The 27,327-nt window shown below is 32.0% G+C and overlaps 1 protein-coding gene across 5 annotated transcripts in view; it reads right to left on the bottom strand.

Annotated features, from left to right (window-relative positions):
- LOC106082063 (uncharacterized) overlaps window positions 1-27,327 on the bottom strand; it is a 107,134-nt gene that overhangs the window by 48,687 nt on the left and 31,120 nt on the right. The window contains exons 1-2 of one of the 5 annotated variants that reach the window (XM_059365640.1): window positions 16,706-16,920; window positions 7,126-7,602 (exon numbers count right to left, since the gene is read on the bottom strand). The exons of 1 other annotated variant lie outside the window; for it this stretch is intronic. In XM_059365640.1, the coding sequence (XP_059221623.1) occupies window positions 7,126-7,451 (326 nt within the window). In that variant the 5' untranslated portion in view covers window positions 7,452-7,602; window positions 16,706-16,920. Of the gene's footprint in view, window positions 1-7,125; window positions 7,603-16,705; window positions 16,921-27,327 lie in introns of those variants that run through there. 3 more of the 5 variants (XM_059365637.1, XM_059365636.1, XM_059365638.1) reach the window with 3 other exon arrangements.

Below are 27,327 nucleotides of genomic sequence, written 5' to 3'. Positions count from 1 at the left end.
GAAATATGCGTCTAAGACCCCATAAAGTATATATATTCTCGATCGTCATGACTTTTTAAGTCGATCTCGCCATGTCCGTCCGTCTATCCGTTCGCACGTCTATCTGTCGAAAGCATGCTAACTTTCGGAGGAGTAAAACTAGGCGCTTGAAATTTTGCACAAATACTTTTATTGGTGTAGGTCAGTTGGGATTGCAAATGGGCCTAATCGGTCCATGTTTTGATATATCTGCCATATAAACCGAACTTGGGTCTTGACTTCTTGAGCCTCTAGAGGGCGTAATTCTCGTCCGATTTGACTGAAATATTGCATGAGGCGTTTTGTTATGACTTACAAAAACTGTGTATGGCATAAATCGGTAATTAACCGGATAAAGCTGCCATATAATTCCATATGGGGTCTTGACTTCTAGAACCACAAGAGAGCACAATTCTTATCCGATTTGACTGAAATTTTGCATGTCTTGTTTCGTTATGACTTCCAACAACTGTGCTAAGTATGGTTTAAATTGGATCATAACCTGGTATAGCTGCCATATAAATCGATCTTGGATCTTGACTTCTTCAGCCGATAGAGGTCGCAATCCTCTTCCGATTTGGCCGAAGTTTTACATGAGGTGTCGTTATGACTTTTAACAACTGTGAAATGTGAAATGGCACTAAGTTCGACCTGCCTGAACTTTGGATACCTTTCGTCATAATCCGGTAAAAAATGCATAATTTCTGCCCCCATAGCTGATATATGGAAATTGGTATTTTGAGTGGCCTAATAAGTACAAGTCATTGTTCAATTTTGGTAGCCATATCCAAATATAGAACGATCTGAACCATATACAACACGGATGTCGAAAAGCCTAACATAAGTCACTGTGCTAAATTTCAGCGAAATCGGACTATAAACGTGCCTTTTATAGGCCCAAACCATCACATCGAGAGATTGGTCTATATGGCACCTATATCCAAATCTGAACCGTTGTGAGCCAAATTGAAGAGGGATGTCGAACGGTCCAACACAACTCACTGTCCCAAATTTCGGCGAAATCGGGCAATAAATGCGCCTTTTATAGGCCCAAAACCTTAAAACGAGAGATCGGTCTATATGGCAGCTATATTCAAATCTAGACCGATCTGAGCCAAATTGAGGAGGGATGTGGAAGGGGCTTACACAACTAACTGTCCCAAATTTCAGCAAAATCGGATAATAAATGCGCCTCTTGGACCCAAAACCTTAAATCGAGAGATTGGTCTATATGGCAGCTATATTTAAATCTGGACCGATCTGGACCAAATTGAAAAGGGATGTCGAAGGGCCCAACATAACCAACTCACTGTCCCAAATTTCAGCAAAATCGGATAATAAATGCGCCTTTTTGACCCAAATCCTTAAATCGAGAGATCGGTCTATATGGCAGCTATATCCATATCTGGACCGATCTGGACCAAATTGAAGAAGGATGTCGACTGGCGTAACACAACTCGCTGTCCCAAATTTCAGCAAAATCGCCTTATATAGGCCTTTGACCCTAAATTGGCGGATCGGTCTATATAGGGGCTATATCAAGATATTGTCCAATATAGCCCATCTTCGAACTTAACCTGCTTATGGACAAAAAAAAAAAAAAGAATCTGTGCAAAGTTTCAGCTCAATATTCCTATTTTAGAGACTGTAGCGTGATTTCAACAGACAGACAGGAGGACGGTTATGGCTAGATCGTCCTAGATTTTTAAGCTGATCAAGAATATATATATTCTTTATGGGGTCAAAAATGGTTATTTCTATGTGTTGCGAAGGGAATGACAAAATTAATATATCTCCCATCCTTCGGGTGGTGGGTATAAAAATAGATGAATTTATATGTTGGGGGTTAAAAAGAAAAATATTTGTCATACGCTCTAGGGGACTAATGCAAAGTTGGATTAATCATTCGCACTAGGGGACGAAAGGCTTTAAACAAAAATTAATATTTGTCATACGCCCCAAAGCACTGGTTTATAACAGTTTTTATTTATCATACGCTCTAAGGTACTGATTAATTTGAAAAAAAAATTATCATACGCTCTGTAATACATTATTTATAGAATGTCCTAATTTTGAAGGCAAAAATCGGGGTTTACGACATCAAAATATTTGGTTAGTTCATTGGCCGGGTTTCTTTTTTATTAAAATGTTGTTCTCTCTGGCACATTGTATATCCCAAAAAATATTTGTTTTTTAGCTCTTTAAAATTTTTAATTTTTTTTAAAATTATTTTAATTGGACCATCTTCAAACATTTTGTCTTCAACAATTTTTTATCTTCAATTTTTAATTTTATTACTTGTTATAAATAAAGCAGCGAATAACTTTGGACTATTAAAATGTCCCAATATTATGATGCGTCATTTTGAATTTATATTAAAAAGCCATGTGTGCCACACATTCTATTTTCTCTTTCTTTGTTTCTTTCTCACAGAATTCCATTAAGTCATAAAGAGTGCATAAAAATTAAGCATAAATGCCATGAAACGCAATATATAGAAATTATTATTATAATCCCCATTTTTGCTTGGGCTTATGACTGTTAATAGATTACTTCTAAAATGCCTTTGAAATGTTCCGATGGTTCAATGTTTAGTTTTAGGAAAACAGAAATAATTGTGTGAAAAAAATGCCTTGTGAAAAACTTGCAAAACGCTGCCTATGACCAAAGCCAATTTATCTGTTTTTTGAGAAATTACTAATGAAATAATATGTGAAAAAATACAGTAGCAGAGAAAAGTCTACATAGCCCACTGAAAAAACTCATATACAAAATGAATTTTTAGAACGAAAAAGATTTGCTGCCAAATACCTTTCTTTGCTTGAATTATGTACTCTAACTAGTTTTAAAATTAGTTACAATTTTAAAGGTAAAATCCTATCCTAACTATGTAGCTATCCAATCCTAACAGTTTACATAACTGCTATTTTTGATAAGGTATGAATACATATATGTGCCACTGTATATGCTTTAAGGCTGTGTAAGATTTTTATTCTATTCTATTTCTTTCACATTCTTTAAACACCTTCTCTCAGAGCAAGTCATAGCTTTTTTCTTGCCACCGGACTTGTCTAACAGGCGGGTTTCCTTTAACATTTCTACATTTGTAACAGTCAGTTGTCATGCCCATTCATCATTCATTCATTCATTCACACTCACTTCGCCTACCATATTCTAGTTTCCTGTAAACCCCTCTGCAAGACTATGGTCTGGCTAGAATGTCAAGAGAACGAAAGGCAGACAAATAACTCCTCCATATGCTGGAACTGCAATTTTTTTGTATGTAGTGTTTTTTTCTCACATGGCGACTGGATCTAGTCTACAATCAACTCTAGTAGAGATAGAAAAAGAAAAAAAAAAAAACTTCATCATATACCACCATTTGAAGTGCATACAGCAAAATTCTGTGCCTTGTCTCTAAGAGGAAACTAAAAGTTTTAGTTTTCCTTTCAATGATTTCATTTTCAAAGTCAAGGGCAAGTCAAAGTGTTTACTACATGTGGGCAAAGTCACAACAAAAAATTTTCTAGTATATAAAAGCAATGAAGGCAACGCAACTGTAGATAGATGCCATTCTGTGGAAAAAATTATACAAAAATTTATTTAATTCTATTCACACACAATCAAGGCAACAATGGAAATATTCATGCTATGTCATAATGATAAAATATGGAAGTTTATAGTTTTGAGTCAGTCAAGAAATATGCGAGATAATCTGTCATCTAAGAATAAGTGGGTCTGCCACAAAATTTATATTAAGAAAAAAAGTAAAAGTTTCGTTTGAAAATTTTAGTTGTTATGTTTGTTTTTTGAAAAATTTGCTTATTTTCTACTATTGGTTATTTTCTATATTGGTTCCAATCGGTTCTATCAGGAATAGTGGTACAGTACTTTTTATCAAAAAGCGGCTCAGGTAGGGTGTAATCCACACTGCTTGGTGCATCGGATATTGTATCAGGGATAACATTTTTATCGACTTTTTAAAAAATATTACGAAATTTTTAATAAACAAATACTAACGATTCAATAAAAAAATAATAAAAAAAATGTTAACAAAAATTTTTATATAAAAAAATATTGCCGAAAATTTTTATAAAAAAAATTTTGCCAGCAATTCTTATAAAAAATTATAACCAATATTTTTTTATAAAAGTATAACGACAAATCTTTTTAAAAAATTATTAACGAATATTTTTAATAACATTAGAAAAAATTATGCTACCGATATTTGATGTTATCGTCATTTAATGTTATCGACATTTAATGTTATCGACATTTGATGTTATCGACATTTAATGTTATCGACATTTGATGTTATCGACATTTGATGTTATCGACATTTGATGTTATCGATATTTGATGTTACCGATATTTGATGTTATCGATATTTGATGTTATCGACATTTAATGTTATCGACATGTGCCAGAATTCAAAGTCATGTTATCGTGACTTTGAATTCTGGCACATAGTGTTCTGTTATTACTTCCAACAACTTAGCCAAGTACGGTACGAATCGGTCTATAACCTGAAACAGCTCCCATATAAACCGATCTCCCAATTGGACTTCTTGAGCAGAAGCCTCAATTTTCCTCCGATTTAGCTGAAAATTTGCATGTTATGACTTCCAACAACTGTGCCAAGTACGGTCAAAATCGATCAAGAACATGATATAGCTCCCATACAACCGATAGCCCTATTTGACTTCTTTATCCCTTACAAGCCGCGATATTTATTCGATTTGGCTGAAATTTTATGTTATGACTCGCAACAACTGTGTCAAGTACGGTCCAAATTGGTCTATTACCAAATATAGCTCCCATATTTTAGCAGAATCCATTGTGGTGGGTTCCTAAGATTCGGCCCGGACGAGCGCTTTTACTTGTATTATTTTTTTTTGTATTTGTAAAAGAAACAGAGAACCCTACGGTCTGCTACCGAACCATATCCGATTGTATGAAACATTTTTCTATAAAAATTGTTATCGAAAAATTTTCTAAAAAATTTTATCGGCATTTTTCAGTAAAATCTGTATTGGCATCATTTGTTATCGATTTTTTTTATAAACTTTTTTTATTGATTTTTTTTATGAAATTGTTATCGAAATTTTTTATTTTTATGAAATTTGTTATCAAAAAATTTCCATAAAAATCTAAATTTTTTATAAAAATTGTTGTCGAAAATTTATTTTTACAATAGTTTTTGAATTTTTTTTTTCTTAGAAAAATTCTCGATAAAATTTTTTTATAAAAATTGACAATTTTCGTATAAAATATTACAATATTTCTAAAAAAAAATTACAATTTTCCTAAAAAATCTGTCAACAATTTTTCTACGTTTTTTTATTGAATTTGTTTTTAAATTTGTGTTAAAATATTTATGTTATTAATTTTCTATAAAACGTACCCAAACAATTGCTCTTTAAAAATGTTCTTCACATAAGTCAATTTTTCAAAATTTTTCTATAAAATTTTTTATTTGAACTTTTTCCAAAAATGTTATCGGCAATTGCCATAGAAATTTTTATTAAAAAAAAAATTGCCATCGAAATTTTTATTAAAAAGTTGTTGTCGAAAAATTTTTATGAAAATGCATATACATATTACAAAATATATTGAACATTTTTCTTAAAAATTGTTATCGAAAAATTTTCTATGAAAATTGTTATCGATTAGTTTTTTATAAAAACTGTTAATGACAAAAATTGTTATCGATAATTTTTCTATAAAAATTTTTATCGACAATTTGTCTATAAAAATTTTTATCGACAATTTGTCTATAAAATTTTTTATCGACAATTTGTCTATAACAATTTTTATCGACAATTTGTCTATAACAATTTTTATCGACAATTTGTCTATAAAAATTTTTATCGACAATTTGTCTATAAAAATTTTTATCGACAATTTTTTTATGAAAATTTTTATCGACAATTTGTCTATAAAAATTTGTATCGACAATTTTTTTATGAAAATTGTTATCGACAATTTTTCTATAAAAATTATTATCGAAAATTTTTCTATAAAATTGTTATCGACAATTTTTCTATAAAATTGTTATCGACAATTTTTCTATAAAAATTGTTATCGACTACTTATTTTTATGAAAATTGTTATCGAAAGTTTTTCTATGAAAATTGTTATCGACAAATTTTTTATAAAAATTGTTATCGACAAATTTTTTATAAAAATTGTTATCGACAAATTTTTTATAAAAATTGTTATCGACAAATTTTTTATAAAAATTTTTATCGACAAATTTTTTATAACAATTGTTATCGACAAATTTTCCATGAAAATTGTTATCGACAATTTTTCTTTAAAAAGTGTTATCGACAATTTTTCTATAAAAATTTTTATCGAACATTTTTCTAAAAAATTTTATCTAAAATTTTTTTATAAAAATTTATATCAAAAATTTGTCTAAGAAAATTGTATCGAAAATTTCTCCACAAAATATTTATCGAAAAATTTTCTATTACAATGGTTATTACAAATTTTTCTTTTAAAATTGTTATCAAACATTTCTATAAGCGATTCGACTGAAATTTTTGGTACCGAATTGTGTTGAAACAAAATTATCTAGTTTTAAAAATATTTGTTTTCACAAGTTTTTTAACTTTTTTAAATCATTTATTTCAAAGAATTTTTTTGTTCTGTAATCAAACAGAAAAATATAATTTTTCCAGACTTGCTGTTACTATCATTTTGTTTGTTTCTTTATTTATGGCTAAAGAATTTTATCTATTGTTTGGTTTTTTATTTCCCCGTTTGAGTGGAATGGAATGCATTTCAGTTGTCTTCACCAAAAATACAGTAAAAACAACATTTGGTAATTAATCTTTTTAATTTTATTTGTTTAGGCACTGCAAAGTTATCTTTTCACTTTTTTATCTCACTTTTCACATTTCATTTTGATGAACATTTGTTTTAAATCTTCTCATGATATCTGAATTTTTTTTAAAAAAAAAAAAAACCTAAACAAGTTTTTTGTTTTCTTTAGAAATATTTAACAAAAATAGAAAAAACAACTCATAATATCTCACAATGATAGCACTTTCTTCGTTTGGCAAAATAATATTTTTTTGTTGATAAATTTTGCGCACTTACATTTCATTGGCTGCCAAAGATGAAGGTGCTGCTGGGGATGGTGATGATGATGATGTCAAATGAATGGTGGTAATGGCGCCGTTGAGGTTATTATTTGTGTTGCCTGATTGCGTTTCCAAATTGAAGCCATTATCTTTTTGCACCATATATGAGGGTAAGGTCTCAATATAGGCATTGGCTTGATCATTATATGAGCCCAATAATTCACGATATTTGGAATAGACCAAACGTTTCAATTGTGGATTAGGCGAAGTATTTGTAGCTGGTTTCAATGATGGTGATGATGTTGTTGTGGCTGAGCCACAATGTTGCATGGTAGCAGCCATGATGGTCGGTCGATTAGGTTCTTAAGACTGTTTCTTGGGACTTTAAGAGTTCTTATATTGTTTTATATTATTTTTAGTTTATTTTTTTATCTTTTGTGGTTTTCAAACACTCATTTTAAGTTTCATTGTTTTTTTCGATTTTTTCCAAGAACTTTTTTTCTAAATTAGTACAATGCTTATAATTAGGGGTTTTTAATGTTTCGAGGTATAAAAAGGTAAACCACAATTATTGTAAAATTAAAGATTATTTTTTAGATTTTCTACGAATATTCTGCCCAAAATAGGATTTGTAACCATGACCCTACAAATGCATCGACATATAAACCCATTTTATTTTAAAGTCAAAAATTGCATCTCATAGTTGTTGGAAGATTTGAAATATTCTTTGGGAGCTGAGTCAGTTGTTTCTTGTTTCGCTTTTTTATTTTCTTTTCACAATATAATCCCCTTAAAAATTTGAAAAATTTCTTCCAAAGAAATCCATAACATTTGAAAAATTCCATCACAATTCACGTGAATTCCATAGGCCTTCCATAAAGGCACGCATCATTGTACCTCCTCAAGTAAAAACAAAAACCTACAAATTTCAATAATTCGAGAATTAATGGAATGTTGATGTTGGTTATTGCTTGAATGGCGATGATGATCGTCATCTATCAAGCGTACAATTATAGCTACCCCAACCCATTTAATCAGACAAATGGACAAAATATATGTGTGGTAAATTTGTAAGAATACAAATTGGTTTGACCCTTCTTCCCCTTCCTTTGATAGCTCGTGACAGCATAAAAGATAGCTACTTGGAAAGAACTAAGTGGAAGCAGAGAGTGTGTAAAGCATGTTTAGAAGTCCCTTGGCGATAATGTCTGTCCATACATACTGCCATCCCTCTCCATGTCTGTCTGTCTGTCCATCCCAGCCCATCCAATCAATACAAATTAGATGAATCATCTGTAGATCATGGCTACCCTCCTGAGACTCATCCCATGTTTATGATGATGATGTTGAGAAGCCACTCATCATTTTGTCATGGTACATAAATTTTATGGACAGACTTCTTATGGTGACCATGACTGGCTATGGCTGGGCCATGTCTAAAGTCCATCCATTAAGAAAACGCCTAAATTGTGCTTTTGTTTTTTTTTTTTTTTGGAATTTACAAAAAATTGTGATTGAATTCATGATGTATGGATAAATGATCATAAGATCTCTGGAGTGTCATGAGTGTCCATCGAAGTTCTTTAAAACAATCACAATATTACACTAGGCTACGGAAAATTCTAATAAATGTGATTGTAACTGTTTTAAGGTCCCTCTATTGGAAGATGGGGAAGGGGTCTATAATTTAAACATGAATCGTTTTACAAACGAACATCACTGGAAATTATTGAATTTTATTATCAAAATGAGTGCTCTGTTAAGAAAGTTCATCGCGCGCTTCTTGTCGATCAGCGAAGAAGCTCATTTTTAGATCAATGGGTACGTAAATAAGCAGAATTGCCGATTTTGGAGTGAAGATCAGCCAGAAGCATTGCAAGTGCTACCAATGCATCCAGAAATGTCACAGCTTGGTGCAGTTTATGGGCTGGTAGCATCATTGGACCGTACTTCTTCAAAGATGATGAAAACGTAACGTAACTGTGAATGGTGAGCGTTACAATGAGATGATATCCAACTTTTTTTTTGCCCAATATGCAAGAGCTTGCCTTGCATGACATGTGGTTTCAACAAATCGGTGGCACATGCCACATAGCGCGCGTAACAAAAGACTTATTGAGAGGCGAGTTCGGTGAACATTTTATTTCACGTTCGGGACCGAAAAATTGGCCGCTTAGATCGTGCAATTTAACGCCTTTAGACTATTTTTTGTGGGGCTATGTTAAGGATCACATGATCTATACAGATAAGCACGTTTCAATGGAGGACACCATTTAAGCATTTATTCGTGAGATACCGGCCGAAATTGAACTAAGCGGATGGACCATTTGAGGGGCAGTCACGGTCAACATTTGTATGAAATAATCTTCAATACTTAAATTATATGGACCGTTATGGACCGTACTATCGATTTGAATAAAGATTTCATACATTCAAAAATTTTGTCCATTCTAAGAAATTAATCTTTTGTAATTCTCTAAGAAAAAATTGTTTGATAATTTTCTAAGCTTAAAATTTTGAGAAACTTTTTAAGAAATAGAGCTTTAACAACATTTTTCAATAAACAAAAATTGTGACAAAATTTTTTAAGAAATAAATTTTTTTAAATTTAATCTATATTTTCTACAAATTAAACTTTTTTAAATTTTCAATGGTACAAAAATTTCGGAAAATTAAAAAAAGAAATAATTGATCAAGTGCACAACAAAAAGAGTTCGGCAATGTTGATGTGTTTGTTGTTCTTGGCATTGATGATTAGTTTGTATCGGAATAGTGGAACGTAAAGCTTTCTTCTATCTTACCACTCTTATGTGTGTTAGAGGACTTATTAAGCCCTGTTTCAAAACAAAAGCGTGCTCTATACCGTACTCTATAGTCGTTGGGTATGTAGAGCACCTTAGTCAATTTGCCAAAGGTTCTGATGAAGATAAATGGCGTATCAAAAATCGAGATCCACAATGCCAGTCAAAGTGTTTTGAAAACAGCACGCACTTGCCTCGAGTTGGAAGATGTTCGGCAAAATTCTTATCCGATTTGGTTGAAATTTTGCATGAGTTGTTTTATTATCACTTTCAACAACTGTGTTGAGTATGGTCTAAATCCATCCATAACCTGATATAGCTGTCATACAAAGCTATTCGAGGTCTTGAGCGTCTAGAGGGTGCAATTCCTATCCGATTTGGGTGAAATTTTTCACGACGCGTTGGGTTATGACTTTTAACAACTGTACTAAGTATGGTTCTAATCGGTCCATAACCTGATATAGCTGCCATATAAACCGATCTTGAATCTTGACTTCTTGAGCCACTAGAGAACGCAATTCTAGTCCGATTTGGCTGAAATTTCGCATGATGTGTTTTGTTATGATTTTTAACAACTGTACCAAATATAGTTCAAATCGATCCGTAACATGATATATATGGTCTTGACTTCTTGAGCCTCCAGAGGGCGTAACTATTATCCTATTTGCCTGAAATTTTGTACAACGGCTTCTCCCATGACCTGATACAGTTCCAATATAAACCGATCTACCGATCACTTCTTGAGCCCCCAAGGGGCGCAATTCTTACTCATATTGTTTGAAATTTTACACAGACTTCTACTATGGTCTCCAACATTCAGTTCAGTATTTATTGACATTCGTCTTGAATTTCTGGATGTCGTTGTCGGTGAAAAAAAAGTTTATCGAGCAAAAACGGAATTACCTCTGTAATGTATTGTTCGGTCAGCTGGCCATTTCGGGAGAGTCTCGTATTTTTGACGAGCATCCTTACGTCAGCGATAAGAAGGCGGATATCAGTGCAACACACGTCATGAAAGTAACGATTGAACAGTGCCATGCAACCCACATTCCGATGGTGTTCAAGTGGAACTATAGAGTTGGATACCGTACTGTCCGCTATTGAGACTATTGCCCTCTTCTGGCCAGGGTCGAGTAGCTTCAAGGATGTCCTCGGAGCATCGGCCATACATTCCATCTTCGGCCTATATAGTAAGTGGGTTTTGTTAAGGGATCCTATTCGGTGGTAGCAGGCAGCCAAAATTATTTTGGAAAATGGATTTTTGGCCTTAGGTTTTTGAAATTTAATTTCTGCTTTGGCTATGTAAAAAATTCCATTCACTGCCCCTTCTCTATTCCATAAAATTTGCCTTTTTACCATGAACAAAAAATTGTTAACGGTGTTTTATATATGTAATGTGCATTAAAAAAAAAATCCCAATTGATATGCCCTTCTGATGATCCTCATAAAATTTCGCCTCTTGAAAAGTTTATTTCGATTTTTTTTTCACAATACTTTTCTTTATTTTGGCATTATTTTCGGTGACTTTTGTTTTCTCTGGACAGTTTTTTTTTCTTTGTTTGTTCAAAGCTGATTTACTTCATCCATCATCTGTGCAGAATGAAGACTGCGAACGAAACGAGGCTGCTTTTATGTTTAGCATTGTCATTCATTCATTCACTCATTATTGGCAATCATCATCGTTATCGGACTTTGATTTTATTGATTTGGATTTTTTGCGGTTTGTATTTATTGGGTCATATTTTTTTGGCTTTGTGGTTTTTGTTGATTTGTCTCACTCAAGACTTGGCATGCCAGAGGCCATAATCAATGAAGACCAAAATCTGCTCACATTATAATCAATTAGTTATTGGTTGGTTTTTGGGGGATAAAAAGAAACAAGTCCTAAATGATGACGATTTACAAAAGCCTTGAGTATTGCCATTCAAGGATTAGGAGAAGCAGTGATTCAGTTTTTTTTTGGCGGGGGGGGAATTCCAATAAATAAGAAATTTTGTAATCCAAATGCAAGGGTATTGAGGTATTTTACACCACAAGTGTAGTACAGGGTATTATAACTTTGTGAATTTGTTTGTAGCACCCAAAAGGAAGAGAGATACACCCATTGATAAGTATATCGATCGACTCAGAATCACTTTCTGATTCGATTTAGCTATGTCCGTCTGTCTGTCCGTCTGTCCATGTTAATTTGTGTACAAAGTACAGGTCATAGTTTTCATCCGATCGTCTTTAAATTTGGTACAGGCATTTTTTTCGGCCTAGAGTCGAAGCCCATTGAAATTAGAAAAAAACGGGTCAGATCTGGATATAGTTCCCATATATATGTTCGTCCAATTTGCAGTAATATTGCAATCAAATGGTCTATTTGGCAGGAAGGATTTTCTCTTGACTCTCGATATTTCTGGTGAATTTCAAGGAAATCGCTTCAGATTTATATATAGCTCTCATATATATATATATATATATATATATATATATATATATATATATATATATATATATATATATATATATATATATATATATATATATATATATATATATATATATATATATATATATATCATATATATATATATATATATATATATGTATATATATATCGCCCGATTTTCACTCCTAGAGCCCCTGCAAGCGCATTTATTGACCAATCTTCCTAAAATTTTGCATAACGCTTTCCTCGACAACTACCACATTTTCTGAGAAGTTTGGTCGAAAACGGTTCAGAATTAGATATAGCTCCCATATAAATGTTCCTCAGATTTTGGGTAATTTTCCATAATGTTGTCATTTGTCAACCATAGTTATTACATTTTGAACATATTTCCTCGAAATGTGATACGGATTGTTTAACAACCCATCTGAAAACATCCGCCGAGGTCTATCAAAATTGGTTCAGAGATGGATATAGCTCCCACATTGTACTTATAGGGTAGGTGTAGGGTATTATACAGTCGGCACAGCCCGACTTTTGCCCTTCCTTACTGGTTTGATATACCAACATTCCTTAGTGGATAAATTCGGGAAACAATAAATGAGTTTTATTTGTTTTAAAGCACTTCTTAACTTGCTATATATGACTATAGGAGTCATAAACAAGTAGAAACGTGCTAAGTTCGGCCGGGCCGAATCTTGGGAACCCACCACCATAGATTCTGCTAAAAAATGAGTATATCTGGTTATAGACCGATTTGGACCGCACTTGGCACAGTGTTTGAGAGTCATAACAGAACACTATGTGCAAAATTTCAGCCAAATCGGATAAAAATTGCGGTTTCCAAGGGCTCAACAAGTCCAATCGGGAAATCGGTTCATATGGGAGCTATATCAGGTTATAGACCGATTTAGACCGTACTTGACACATTTGTTGGAAGTCATAACAGAACATTATTTGTAAAATTTCTGCCAAATCGGATGAAAATTAAGGCTTCCAGGGGCTTAAGAAGTCAAATCAGGAGATCAGTTTATATGGGATAGGCGACCTAGGAGGGCCGCACCACCCTAAAACCTAGCAAACATATATTTAGACCAATCACGACAATATGGGACTCAAATGAAAGGTATTTATGATAAGAAAACGTATCTGATATCCAAATGTCTGACCAAGTGTTAGGGGGACCACCCCAACCCCCAAAACACCCGTAAATCGGACATATTTACCGACCATGGCAATATGGGACTCAAATGAAAGGTATTTACGAGTAGAACACGAATCTAATATCCAAAATACCCCACAAACAGCAATTTTTTACTGACCATCGCAATATGGGGCTGAAATAAAGGAATGTGGGAGTATAATACGAGTTTGATATCCAAATGTAAGATGATGTATTTAGGGCATCACCCCTTCCCCAAAACAGCCACCAAAGGGTAAACATTTTTCGACCATGCCAATATGTGGCTCAAATGAAAGGTATTTGAGATTAGAAAACGAGTTTAAGTTTTGGGGCCATGTGTTTGGCCTCATCGCTTAAACTCCCCTAAACCAATAGCAATATGGGGTTTGAATAAATGGTATTTGAAAGAAGAGCACGATGCTGATATGTTTTCAGGGTCAAGTGCATGGGGGACTACCTCACACCCGAAAACACCCCTAAATCAGATTTCATGACAATATCGGGCTGAAGTAAAATATTTTAAGAATGGAGTACACCTTACATCCAAACTTAAATTCGTAGACCAATAAAGATCATATGGGATTCAGATAAAGGCACTTATATTGTTAAACTGTTAGTCAAGCGATATAGTATTTTCGTAGCATGGTATTTCACCAAAAGCTCGAAATGGTCGAAAATAAATATCCCAAGAAAAATTTTGTTCCATATAAAGTAAAAGAAGGCACGGGTCACCTAGTTGGATATATAAGTAAATGGTCGTGTTTTTTTTTGTCGCTACCATTTTACAAATCTTATATTTTATCTTTCCAAGGCGTTTATTTATAGTATGGTGTTATTGCAAGTGCTTAATTATATAGAGAAGATAAATGGGTTCCATAGCCATGCGGGTTATTATGCCAATAATTTGTTTTGTGACTTAAGGTTCCCTGTAACAGAATTTCAATTTCGACTAAAGTGAACTAAAATCTAAATTTATTTAATTTTTCTTCACTTTCAATAACTGCGAAGAACTTTAATTTCGACTCAAGTGACCTTAAATCTAAATTTATTTTGTCCTTCTTCATTTTCAATAACTGTGGTTACACCCTTTTACACTTTGCCGTTTGTGTTTTTTTTTTCTTCAGACTTTCAATTCAATTTTCATGCTTCGAAAGCCATATTCAGTTCAATATGTCTATGCTTCACAAGCCATATGGTTTATTGAAATTTTCAATTTCGTTTCATTTTCAGATTTTCTTAAACACTTTTCTTTTCATCTGTAATTGAAAAAACTCAAAATGTCCATCTTAAAATGCAATTTGCTTGATATTTAATTTCTTCTTCCCCTCCCACGGGCGGTTTTGTTTAAAGCTTTCAATCATTTTTAATTAATTTTCGTATAGTTTCATGTTTTGTTTCATGCGATTGAATGAGTTCACCAAATGGCCATTAATTATGGCATTTTATAGCATTAATAACAACATAAAACAGTCATATCTTATTATGTTTTTAATATTTTAGATTTTTTTCTATGTTGTTCAAAAAAAAATTGATTTTTTTTTTGTCAGTTTCATGTTAAGCTGTAATGCCATTACTGTGACTAAGTGATTTCTTCTTATTTTTAATCAATTTTGGGTTTTTCATGTTTTTCATGTTTATTAGGTGTGAAATTTATGAACGATTCGTACACATGTTCCCGATTTTTTTTTATTGTTTAAGCACTTATTTAGAAGAAATGAGTTGCACTTGAGTAAGACTTTTTTTTTAAGCATAAGTCAATTGGATAAAAAATCAGCCGATTTTTGTTTTCACTTGTCAATACAAACTAAAATTTTTTTCTTTTTGTTTTTTTATTCGTACAAATTTTTAAAAAATTATTTTTAATGAAAAAGTGCTCTCCCTGTTATTTCGAGTTAAAATTATTTTATTTTGTTTTATAGATGAGTAAATATTGCTAAAAAGCTTATTTAACGTATTTTAATGAAAAAAGAGATTTTTTAATTTTGTTATATGTTTTTATTTTATTTAATCTATTTTTATTTTATAGTATTTTATAGTATTTTATTTTATTTTATTTTATTTTATTTTATTTTATTTTATTTTATTTTATTTTATTTTATTTTATTTTATTTTATTTTATTTTATTTTGTTCTATTTTATTTTATTTTATTTTATTTTATTTTATTTTATTTCATTTTATTTTATTTTATTTTATTTTTTTTTATTTTATTTTATTTTATTTTATTTTATTTTAATTTATTTTATTTTATTTTATTTTATTTTATTTTATTTTATTTTATTTTATTTTATTTTATTTTATTTTATTTTATTTTATTTTATTTTATTTTATTTTATTTTATTTTATTTTATTTTATTTTATTTTATTTTATTTTATTTTATTTTATTTTATTTTATATTATTTTATTTTATTTTATTTTATTTTATTTTATTTTATTTTATTTTATTTTATTTTATTTTATTTTATTTTATTTTATTTTATTTTATTTTATTTTATTTTATTTTATTTATTTTATTTTATTTTATTTTATTTTATTTTATTTATTTTATTTTATTTTATTTTATTTTATTTTATTTTATTTTATTTTATTTTATTTTCTTTTATTTTATTTCATTTTCTTTTATTTTATTTTATTTTATTTTATATTATTTTATTTTATTTTATTTTATTTTATTTTATTTAATTTTAATTTATTTTATTTTATTTTATTTTATTTTATTTTATTTTATTTTTTTTTTTTATTTTATTTTATTTTATTTTATTTTATTTTATTTTATTTTATTTTATTTTAATTTATTTTATTTTATTTTATTTTATTTTATTTTATTTTATTTTATTTTATTTTATTTTGTTTTATTTTGTTTTATTTTATTTTATCTGATTATTGCTACAGTAATTAAAAATTTTTATTATTATTATTATTTGTTGCCTTTTTTATTTTATATATATTTTTTTAAAGATTTTTTTTTTGTAACAAACTGATTTTTTTAAATTCATTTTATATTTATTTTTTTTGCAGGTGGAAAATTGTTTGTTGTCTATGTTTATAATTAGTTTTTTTTTTTTAATTTTGTTGAAGACTGGCTTTGTTTTGATTTCTTTTATTATTGATCATTTTTTTAACTCCCGGTGTGGTACAATAACGATGAATTGGTTTTGCTTTTTTTTAATTTTCTTCACCTCAAGAACAAACACCAAATTTAATTTTGTTATTTTTTTTTTTAAGAAGGAAAAAGGTTTTGAATAATATAATTTTCTTTTTTTTCCAATCCCGTTTAAGTTTTTCGTATTTCAGTTTTTGTTTTTGATATGTTTACGCATTGAGTGTTCAACGCTTAATGCGACACCATGTAGACGATCACAATAATAACTACGTAGACAATCTACATCGACTGAAGCTGACTGGAGCTGTCTGACTGACAACCAACTATGAAACTCTTCGCCGGCAGTTGTCGTTACGTTTACGTTTTTTTTTTTTTGCTCATACAATAAAACAACTGCAGACAATTGGCGCTTCGTTCGGTTCGGTTGATCGGGTTGCTTGGATCGCTCATACCCTATGTTAGCTAGCAAAAGTGACTTACAAAAGTAGTTGATTAGTAGTCTCAATCTGACAACTGTCGCAAACAGTGGTTTGATATAAGATATTAGGAGAGGAAAAGAAGAAACATTTTCTCAAAAAAATAGTAGGGACCGGCCAAAACCATGTAAAAGTTATGAGAGCCTGCTAGTAATTTAGCTTACGGGATACTTCAGCTGAATGCATTCGAAAATTAGCTTATTTTTTATCCTACCATCTATCCCATTCCACTGTGCGACACTTGATTTTTATTAAAATTTGGTAAAAATTTGATTTTCTGGAAAAATTGTTATTGTTTCGGAAATGGTTTTCACATAGGTTTTATATTGCCTTCTTTGGTATTTTGGGTATGCCCCAACCCAAAATTTTAGCAACAGTTTGGTATTTACTGCCAAATTATTTTTCCGCGTGTTTTTTTTTTTTTAATTTTTTTTCTTTTTAAATTAATATTTACGATTTTTTTTAAATAATTTGTTTTAATTGTTTTTTAATTTCTTCTCTCCCCTGAAATTTGTCTTCCTATCCTTATAATTAAATTACAAATTCCTTCCGGTGTTCTATTGGCACCACAGTCACAATATTTATGTCTGGAAACATTGGCGACGGCCAATTTCCAGTTACAATGGTAACAACTGCCACAACGATTGAAATCATCCCGAAAATACAAAAAAAGTAAAACCTAAACGTCTCAGTTCGTTCATTCAATTGCAAATGAAAATGAAATAAAAATCAAATCAAAATTTTAATAACACTGCATACAACATGCACAGCACACAAAGTCAGACAGATTTAAAATCAAAGTTGCTGTTGTTCCATGTTTACAAAGGAGTTACAACCAGTTGGTTGGTTACTTTACATGTCTGGCGGTGGAGGTGGGTAATCACTGCTGAGGGGTTCAACAAACAACAGCAGGCTTCTCCATTGCCGATGGCTGGTGTGAAGATTGTGTCGTTGTTGTTATTGCCCCTCCACAATTGTGGCATACATCACAGTTACAACATGTTTTATGGGCAGACAGGCGTTCAGCAAATTTAGCGGCAGACAGACACAACCCCATCGCAACGCAATCAAGTCCATGTCATTTAGTCTGTAAGCTATAGTAGCAGCAGCAGCAGCATCGGCAACAGTTGTTGGTAGGGGGGCATGTTTGTTTTGTTTTTTGTTGTCATACACAACACTGTGATACAGCTGCTGCCGTTGATCAGGGTTGCCAGAGGCAAGCCAACATTTTTTGGGCTGAAAACAATATTATGTTATATTATGTAATTTTATTTAATACCCACCTCCACAGGATGGGGGTATGCTAATCTAGTCATTCCGCTTGAAATACCTCGATATATTGATCTAGGACCCCACATATATTCTTGATCGTCCCGATATCCTGAGTCGATCTAGCCATGTCCGTCTGTCCATCCGTTTGCCGAAATCACGATAGCGGTTGAACGCGTACAGCTAGCCACTATTGGTATAGGTAGTTGGGGATTGGAAATGGTTCATATCGGTTCAGATTTGGATATAGCTCCCATATCGATTTGACATCTACAGCCCCAGGAAGTCGTAATTTTCATCCGATTTGACTGTTATGACTTCCAATAACTATGCAAAGTACGGTCTAAATCGATCTATAACCTGATATAGCTCCCATATAAACCGATCTCCCAATTTTACTACTTGATGCCCTGGAAGCCGCAATTTTTTTCCGATTTGGCTTAAATTTTGCACGTAGTGTTCCGTTATGACTTCCAAGAACTTTGTTAAGTACGGTTTAAATCGGTCAAGAACCTGGTATAGCTCCCACATAAACCGATCTCCCGATTTCATATCTTCAGCCTCATCATGCCGCAATTTTTATTCGATTTGGCTGAAACTTTGCATGTGGTGTTCTGTTATGACTTCCAACAACTGTGTCTAGTACGGTCCAAGTCGGTCAGCTTCTATATAAAACGATCTTCCTATTTGACTTCTTGAGCCCCTGGAAGCTGCAATTTTTGTCCGATTTGGCTGAAATTGTACACATAGGGTTCTGTTATGACTTCCAAGAACTGTGTTATGTACGGTTTCAAATCGGTCAAGAACTTGACATAGCCCCCATATAAACTGATCTCACGATTTGACTTCTTGACCCCCTGGAAACCGCAATTTTTATCCAATTTGGCTGAAATGCACATAGTGTCATACAAACCGGTCTCTCCATCATCCTTGCTCGGTTCCTAGAAGATTTAATTTTTGCCGGTTTAACAGAAGTTTGGTATGTAGAATAAAATTATGCTTTTCAACTAAATTTATTTTATATAAATTTTTAGCAGAATCCATAGTGGTGGGTTCCCAAAATTCGGCCCGGCCGAATTTAGTACGCTCTTACTTGTTTTTTTTTTTTTTTTTGTAGTTAATTTAATTTAATTTAATTTAATTTAATTTAATTTAATTTAATTTAATTTAATTTAATTAAATTTAATTAAATTTAATTTAATTTAATTTAATTTAATTTAATTTAATTTAATTTAATTTAATTTAATTTAATTTAATTTAATTTAATTTAATTTAATTTAATTTTATTTTATTTTATTTTATTTTATTTTACTTTATTTTATTTTATTTTATTTTATTTTATTTTATTATTATTTTTATTTTATTTTCTATTTATTTGTAATTTGGTTCCTTAATAAACCAGTTGGCAACTCTGCTGCTAGTTGTCGGTTAGTTGACTGACGACCGGCTGGCAAGCAACTTTGTCGGTTGTTCGAGTCTGAAATGACTGTTGGCCAGTTTGTTTATAACGCGGTATTAACTTGACACGGGAGCACACACAAGTGTTCGCTGGATAATTGTAAACGGATACAAATGTTGCTGAAGTGTGTGTTGTTGATGAAAAAGATCATGGAAAGGGGGCTGGGAGGTCAAGCGGTTCAGGTTCCACAATGTGTGTGGTGACTAACGCCTTCGACTTTTTTGTTTGTTTGTTTGTGAATAGTTGTTGTTGTTGCTGTCTTTTCCACTTTTTCTTTGTGTGTAATTCCACTTTGAATGCAACATAGAACCATTTTTATTACAAATCTTGAATTTCCTTAATATGGAACCTAGTATTTTGCTAACACAAAAACGGCGTTGTGTGGCCGTTTTCACTTTTCTATGGTGGGGAGTTTTGTCTGGAAGAGACGTTAGTCAGGAAGTGATTTTCATTTTTATGCCCACCACCATTGGAAGGGGGTATACTAACTTCGTTATTCCGTTTGTAACTCCTTCGTCTATCTGTCGAAAGCACACGAACTTTCGAAAGAGTATAACTAGCAGCTTGAAATTTTGCACAAATACTTCTTATTAGTGTAGGTGAGTTGTGATTGTAAATGGGCCATATCGGTCCATATTTTCATATAGCTGCCATATAGGGCGCAAATATTATCCGATTGGGCTGAAGTTTTGCATGATGTGTTTTGTTATGTTGGAAGTCTTTCAACAACTGTGCTAAGTATAGTTGAAATCGGTCCAGAATCTAATATAGCTGTCATATAAACCGATCTGCGATGTTGACTTTTTGAGACTCTAGAAGGAGCAATTATTATCCGATTTCGCTGCAATTTTGCATGACGTGTTTTGTTATGAAAAAAACCTGATACAACGGCCACATAAAACGATTTACGATCTTAACTTCTAGAGATCGATTAAGCTCAAATATTGTACAACGGCTTCACCCATGACGTGCCAAATATGGTCTGAATCGGTCTATAGCCGAATACAGTTTCCATTTAAACCGATCTCCCTATTTCACTTTTTGAGCCTTTAAAGGACGCAATTCTTATTCGAATTGGCTAAAATTTTACAAAATTGGTTCTACTAAGGTCTCCAAGATTCTTCTCGATTATGATCCGAATCGGACCATAACTTGATATAGCTCCAATAGCATAGCAATTCTTTTATTTTATCCTTTGTTGACTTTGTGCAGATTCTTTTTTTTTTCGTAAGCAGGTTAATTTTGAAGACGGGGTATATCGGACTATACCTTGATATAGCCCCTATATAGACCGATCCGCTTATTTAGGCCCATAAAAGACACATTTATTATCCCATTTTGCTGAAATTTGGGACAGTGAGTAGTGTATGGCCAGTCGAACTCTTTCCTCAATTTGGCCTCGATCGGTCCAGATTGGGATATAGCTGTCATATAGACCGATCTCTCGATTTAAGGTTTTGGGCCCATAAAAGTCGCATTTATTATCCTATTTCGCCGAAATTTGGGACAGTGGGTTGGGTTGGGCCTTTCAATATCTCACCGGACTATTACGAAAAGTGGTTTACATACATACCCGAGGTGGTAGGTATCCAAAGTTCAGACTGGCCGAAATTAACACATTTTAACTTGTCGTTTTTAGGTTACTATAAAAGAACACATATAGCGGTCGAACGCGTAAAGCTAGCCGCTTGAGATGTGCCACAGATACTTAGTATTAATCTAGGTCGTTGGGAATTGCAAAAGGGCCAAATTGGTTCAGATTTGGATATAGCTCCCATATAAACCGATCTCCCGATTTGATTTCTTGAGCTCCTGGAAGCCGCAATTTTTATCCGATGAAATCGGTCTATAGTCAATATAGTTCCCATATAAACCGATCTCCTGATTTGACTTCTTGAGCCCCTGGAAGCCGCAATTTTTGTCCGATTTGGCTGAAAATTTGCACATGATCTTCTATGATGACCCTATCGCTATTCTTTTATTTTGTTAACTTAGATATATCGATTTTCACCTTTTGAAATGTTATCTTGATAAATTTTCTTCCCTTTTCATACATCCCTCGTCTTGTTGTCATAAATTGCGCTCTTGTTAAATATAAATCAGATCTTTTGTTCGTTATTATCTATTCCATTTCAACAGTTTATATTTTAGTATTTATTTTTTTTATATGTTCCATTCGCTAATCTAATTTTCTTCCACAGTCTTAACATTTCTAATTTTGTGGCTATACAAACAAAAAAAAAAAAAAACAAAGACAGGTTAAAATAGATTAAAATAGATAAAAAAGATGCATTCCACTCAATGTATTTGTTTGGCTCTTTGTTTCACTTTAATAAAAAATTGTAAAAACTTTGTTTATAACTTTGCTATACCCTACACCAATACTGTGGTACAGGGTATTAAAACTTAGTGCATTTCTTTGTAATACCCAGAAGAGAGAGATAGACTCATTGATGAGTATACCGATCCACTGTCTGTCTGTCTGTCCGCCTGTTTGTCCGTCTGTTTGTCCGTCTGTTTGTCCGTCTGTCTGTCCGTCTGTCTGTCCGCCTGTCTGTCCGTCTGTCTTTCTGTCCGTCTGTCTGTCTATTTGTCTGTCCGTCTGCCCATGTTAATTTGTGTACAAAGTACATGTCGCAGTTTTCATCCGATCGTCTTAAAATTTGGTACAGTCATGTTTTTCGATCAGAGGCGAAGCCTATTGAAATTGGAAAAATCGGTTCAGATTTGGATATAGCTCACATATATATGTTCGTTCGATTTGCAGTAATATTGCAATAAAATGGTCATTTGTTAACCAATTCTCTCGAAATTTGGCAGGAAGGAGTTTCTTGTGAATTTAGACATTTCTTGTTAAATTCATTGAAATCTGTTCAGATTTAGATATATCTCTCATATCTATATATATATATCGCCCGATTTTTACTACTAGAGCCACTGCAAACGCATTTATTGACCAATCTTCCGAAAACTTCGTACAACGCTTTCCTTGACGACTTCCTCAATGTCTATAAAGTTTGCTCGATATCGGTTCAGATTTATACATAGCTCCATGTTCGTCCGATTTGCAGTAATATTGCAATAAAATGGTAATTTTTTAACCGATTCTCTTCAAATTTGGCAGGAAAGATTTTCTCTTTACTCTCGACATTACTGATGACTTTCATGGAAATCTGTTCAGGTTTAGTTATATCTCTCATATATATATACAGCCCGATCTGAGAAGATTGCTTGAAATCGGTTCTTCCGATTTGCTGTAATAATGGAATAAAATGGTTATTTGTTAACAGAATCTATCGAAATTTGGCAGAAGGGATTTTTTTATGACTCTCGACATAACTGGTGAATTTCATAGAAATCGCCACAGATTTATATATAGCTGTGATACATGTATTGGGCTGCCCAAAAAGTAATTGCGGATATTTTAAAAGAAAGTAAATGCATTTTTAATAAAACTTAGAATGAACTTTAATCAAATATACTTTTTTAACACTTTTTTTTCTAAAGCAAGCTAAAAGTAACAGCTGATAACTGACAGAAGAAAGAATGCAATTACAGAGTTACAAGCTGTGAAAAAATTTGTTAACGCCGACTATATGAAAAATCCGCAATTACTTTTTGGGCAACCAAATATATTGCCCGATTTTCACTCCAAGAGCCACTGCAAGCGCATTGTTTGACCAATCTTGTCAAAATTTTGCACAACGCTTTCCTCGTCTGAGAAGTTTGCTCGAAATTCCGTCAAAATTGGTTCCGAATTGTATATGGCTCCCAAATTGTACTTACAGGGAAGTTATAGGGTATTGTACAGTCGGCACCGCCCGACTTTTGCCCTTCCTTATAGGTTTTTAGTAGTAGAATTTCCTAATCTCTCAGAGATACAAAATCACAATTAACATCTGTTTCCCTTATATTTTCAAGGCATAGCGTTTTAAAAGCTGCCATAGACCAGTAGACTTGAGGTAGGATCGCTTGGAGATGACAACATCAGTGCGCCATACTTGGAGGGTTTGAGTGGCATGCAATATCGATTATTCAAGGAAAAACTTTGATTTAAATTATTGCGAAATAAAACTGGGAGTGTTTGAGAGCCAAAGTCTTTATGATGACTATATATCTCCTTTATAAGCAACATTGATAAAGTATTGTTCATAAAAATCACTTCCATCACTCATGCTGTGTTCTTGTTTGAATTTTTCATATCTTTTCTAAACGTCAGTGGCAATAGTTTTGAAATTTATATTTAAATTGATTGTTTAAACAAACATTTATTTACTTTTTTTCTCAATTTGCTTGAAATGACTCATTGTGAAGTTTTTTTTAACCGCTTCAAGCTGACCACCCCCCACAATTATGTTTTGATTTTTATGATAAGCGTTTTTTGTTTTTAATTATAAGCATCCATTTTCCATATAATTTTCTTCGACTACAATAAAAAAACTCAAATTTTACAAAAATCGTGTGGCTAGGTACTTTAGGAGTCGAGTGTTTTTTTTCGGATTTTTCTTGAAAATTGCGTGTTTAATGGCGACGAGCCATAGCATTTGGCAGATTTATTTATGCCTGAAAAGAAACATGTTGCCGGTAACCCAAAGGTATGTATTTTTTCACACCAACAAGAACAAGAGAGACAACAATAAAATATTCTAGAGAGAAAATAAAAAACAACTTTCCCACAACAACAAAAAAAAGTGAGAAGAAAAAACAAAACAAAGGAAACTCACAAAGCTTTTTGAAATGGATGAATTCATGCAGAGTATAGTTCTTGTTGTATGTATGGCAAAGTCCGTCCATCCGTCTGTCTGTCTGTCCCTCCTTTGGTCGTTTTTTTTTGCCTTCCTGCCTATTTTGTATTTTGTGTTCTATGCATTATTTTGAAAATTTATTATAATTTATTTGCGTTATAAAGTGTTTTTTTTCTTCTATTTTTCTTTGGCTTATTGTTTTTTTCCGACTGATTTCAAAATCAACGCACATGTTAGGCTAATTTCCTTCCCCTCAAACACCACCAGTCAACTGCCGCCTTCTCGATCTGGTGGCGTTTTTTTTTTCTTTAGTTGTTAAGTTAGTTGACCTTGAATAATTTTCTTGCTTTCGTTTATTTTTTTTCTTCTTGGTTTTGTTTAATATAAAATCTATTTAAATATACCCCCATCTAAAGCTTTGATAATTTATTATTTTTCTGATATGCATTGAAATTTGAGGGGGAAAAAATACCGGCTACATTCATATATTATGTTAGAAATGCGTGCAAGGAACCTTGGGCATCCACGCTTCTGGCAAGAAATGGTTTAAAATATTTAAAAAAAATTAAGCCAATCACCTCAAGGATACTGAGATGAATCAACTCAAAAAAATCTAAAAATGCAACAAAAGGAAAAAAAAGTTGAAAAATTTTTTTTTTATCATAAAAGTTTCAAAATAGGTTTTTCTTAACAAAGTTTCGTTATAATGTGGATTTTAAAGAAAATTTCAAAATTTCGTAAAAAAATTGGATTTTATAATTTTTTTTTGTTTCTCTTTCGAGACGAGCCTCTGGCTATCCTTTTCCATTTGCAAAGAAAATCTCCGATCATTGAGCTCGTCTCCAAGGAGAAACGAATAAAAATTGTAAAATTCAAGATTATTAATATTCGCCCTAACAGGTGAGAAACTTGAAATTTGGATTTTATTAAAAGTATTATTTATAATTGATCTTTAAATTTTTTTTTTTATTTTTTTTATAAAATTTTTATTTATTTCTTTATTTTAATTTTCTATCAAAATTTTATTTTTCAACAAAATTTGTATTTATTTTTTAGTTTTTAAAGAAAAACCAAGGCGTTGTACAAAGTTTTGGAAAGAATGGTTAATAAATGAGCCTGCAATGGTTCTAGGATTGAAAATCGGGCGATATATATATGAGAGCTGTACGTAAATCTGAACCGATTTCTATGAAATTCACCAGTAATGTCGAGAGTCATAAGAAAATCCGTCCCGCCAAATTTCGAGAGAATGGGTTAACAAATGACCATTTTATTGCATTTTTATTGCAAATCAGACGAACATATATATGGGAGCTATATCTAAATCTGAACAGATTTCAAGAAAACTTCTCATATATTGTGGTGGTCGTTGAGGAAGGTGTTGTACAAAATGTTGGGAAGATTTGTTAATAAATGCGCTTGCAATGGCTCTAGGAGTGAAAATCGGGCTATATACTTATATATATGGGAGCTATACCTTAATCTGAACCGATTTCTGTGAATTACCCCGGAAATGTTGAGAGTCATTAGGAAATCCTTTTTGCCAAATTTCGAGAGAATCGTTTAACAAATGACCTTTTTATTGCATTATTAATGCAAATCGGCGGAACATATATATGGGAGCTATATCTATCTATCCTATCTAATTTCAATAGGCTTCTTCTCTGGCAGTTTTAAATCAGGCTCAGTTAATTTTGTTCATTGTGAAACCACAGTAAAGAGTCACTGGTGGCAGTCAAACCCATGACTCACTCACTGATAATCGAAGCTCGAGACCATATTTAAATTTTATTAGAAACATTGTAAATCGATAAAGTTTTATAGAAAAAATAGGGAATATTAAAATTTTTTTGGCCGAAAAACATGCCTGTACCAAATTTTAAGACGATCGAACGAAAATTGCGACCTGTAGTTTGTACAAAAATAAAATGGACAGACGGACAGACAGACAGAAAGACATTGCTAAATCGAATCAGAAAGTAATTCTGAGTCAATCGGTATACTTATCAATGGGTCTATCTCTCTTCCTTTTGGGTGTTACAAACAAATGCACTAAGTTATTGGGTTGCCCAAAAAGTAATTGCGGATTTTTCATATAGTCGGCATTGACAAATTTTTTCACAGCTTGTGACTCTGTAATTGCATTCTTTCTTCTGTCAGTTATCAGCTGTTACTTTTTGCTTGCTTTAGAAAAAAAGTGTAAAAAAAGTATATTTGATTAAAGTTCATTCTAAGTTTTATTAAAAATGCATTTACTTTCTTTTAAAAAATCCGCAATTACTTTTTGGGCAACCCAATATAATACCCTGTGCCACAGTAGTAGTGTAGGGTATATTAACTAAAATTTTATTTTTAAGAAAATGTTGCTTAGCGTAGGTTTGATAAGGTTTTGGTGGCAGTTTTAACTCAGGCTCAGTTAATTTTGTTCATTGTGAAACCACAGTAAAGAGTCACTGGTGGCAGTCAAACCCATGACTCACTCACTGATAATCGAAGCTCGAGACCATATTTAAATTTTATTAGAAACATTGTAAATCGATAAAATTTTATAGAAAAAACGGAATATTAGAATTGTTTTGGTAAATATTCACAAAAAACGTTTTTAGAAAGAATTTTATGAAAAAAATATAAAATTTAGTTCCAAAAAAATTTTTTTTTCCAAAAAAATTTCCTAAAGTCGTAGTATTGAATATTCACCAGAAACATTTCATAGAAAGAATTTAATTAAAATAAAAATCAATTTTGATCT

This window comes from Stomoxys calcitrans, chromosome 3 (genome assembly GCF_963082655.1).
Source record: "Stomoxys calcitrans chromosome 3, idStoCalc2.1, whole genome shotgun sequence".
Classification (NCBI taxonomy): Eukaryota; Metazoa; Arthropoda; class Insecta; order Diptera; family Muscidae; genus Stomoxys; species Stomoxys calcitrans.
The sequence above is the reverse complement of the archived record's forward strand: the minus strand, read 5'-3'. Positions and strand labels throughout refer to the sequence as shown.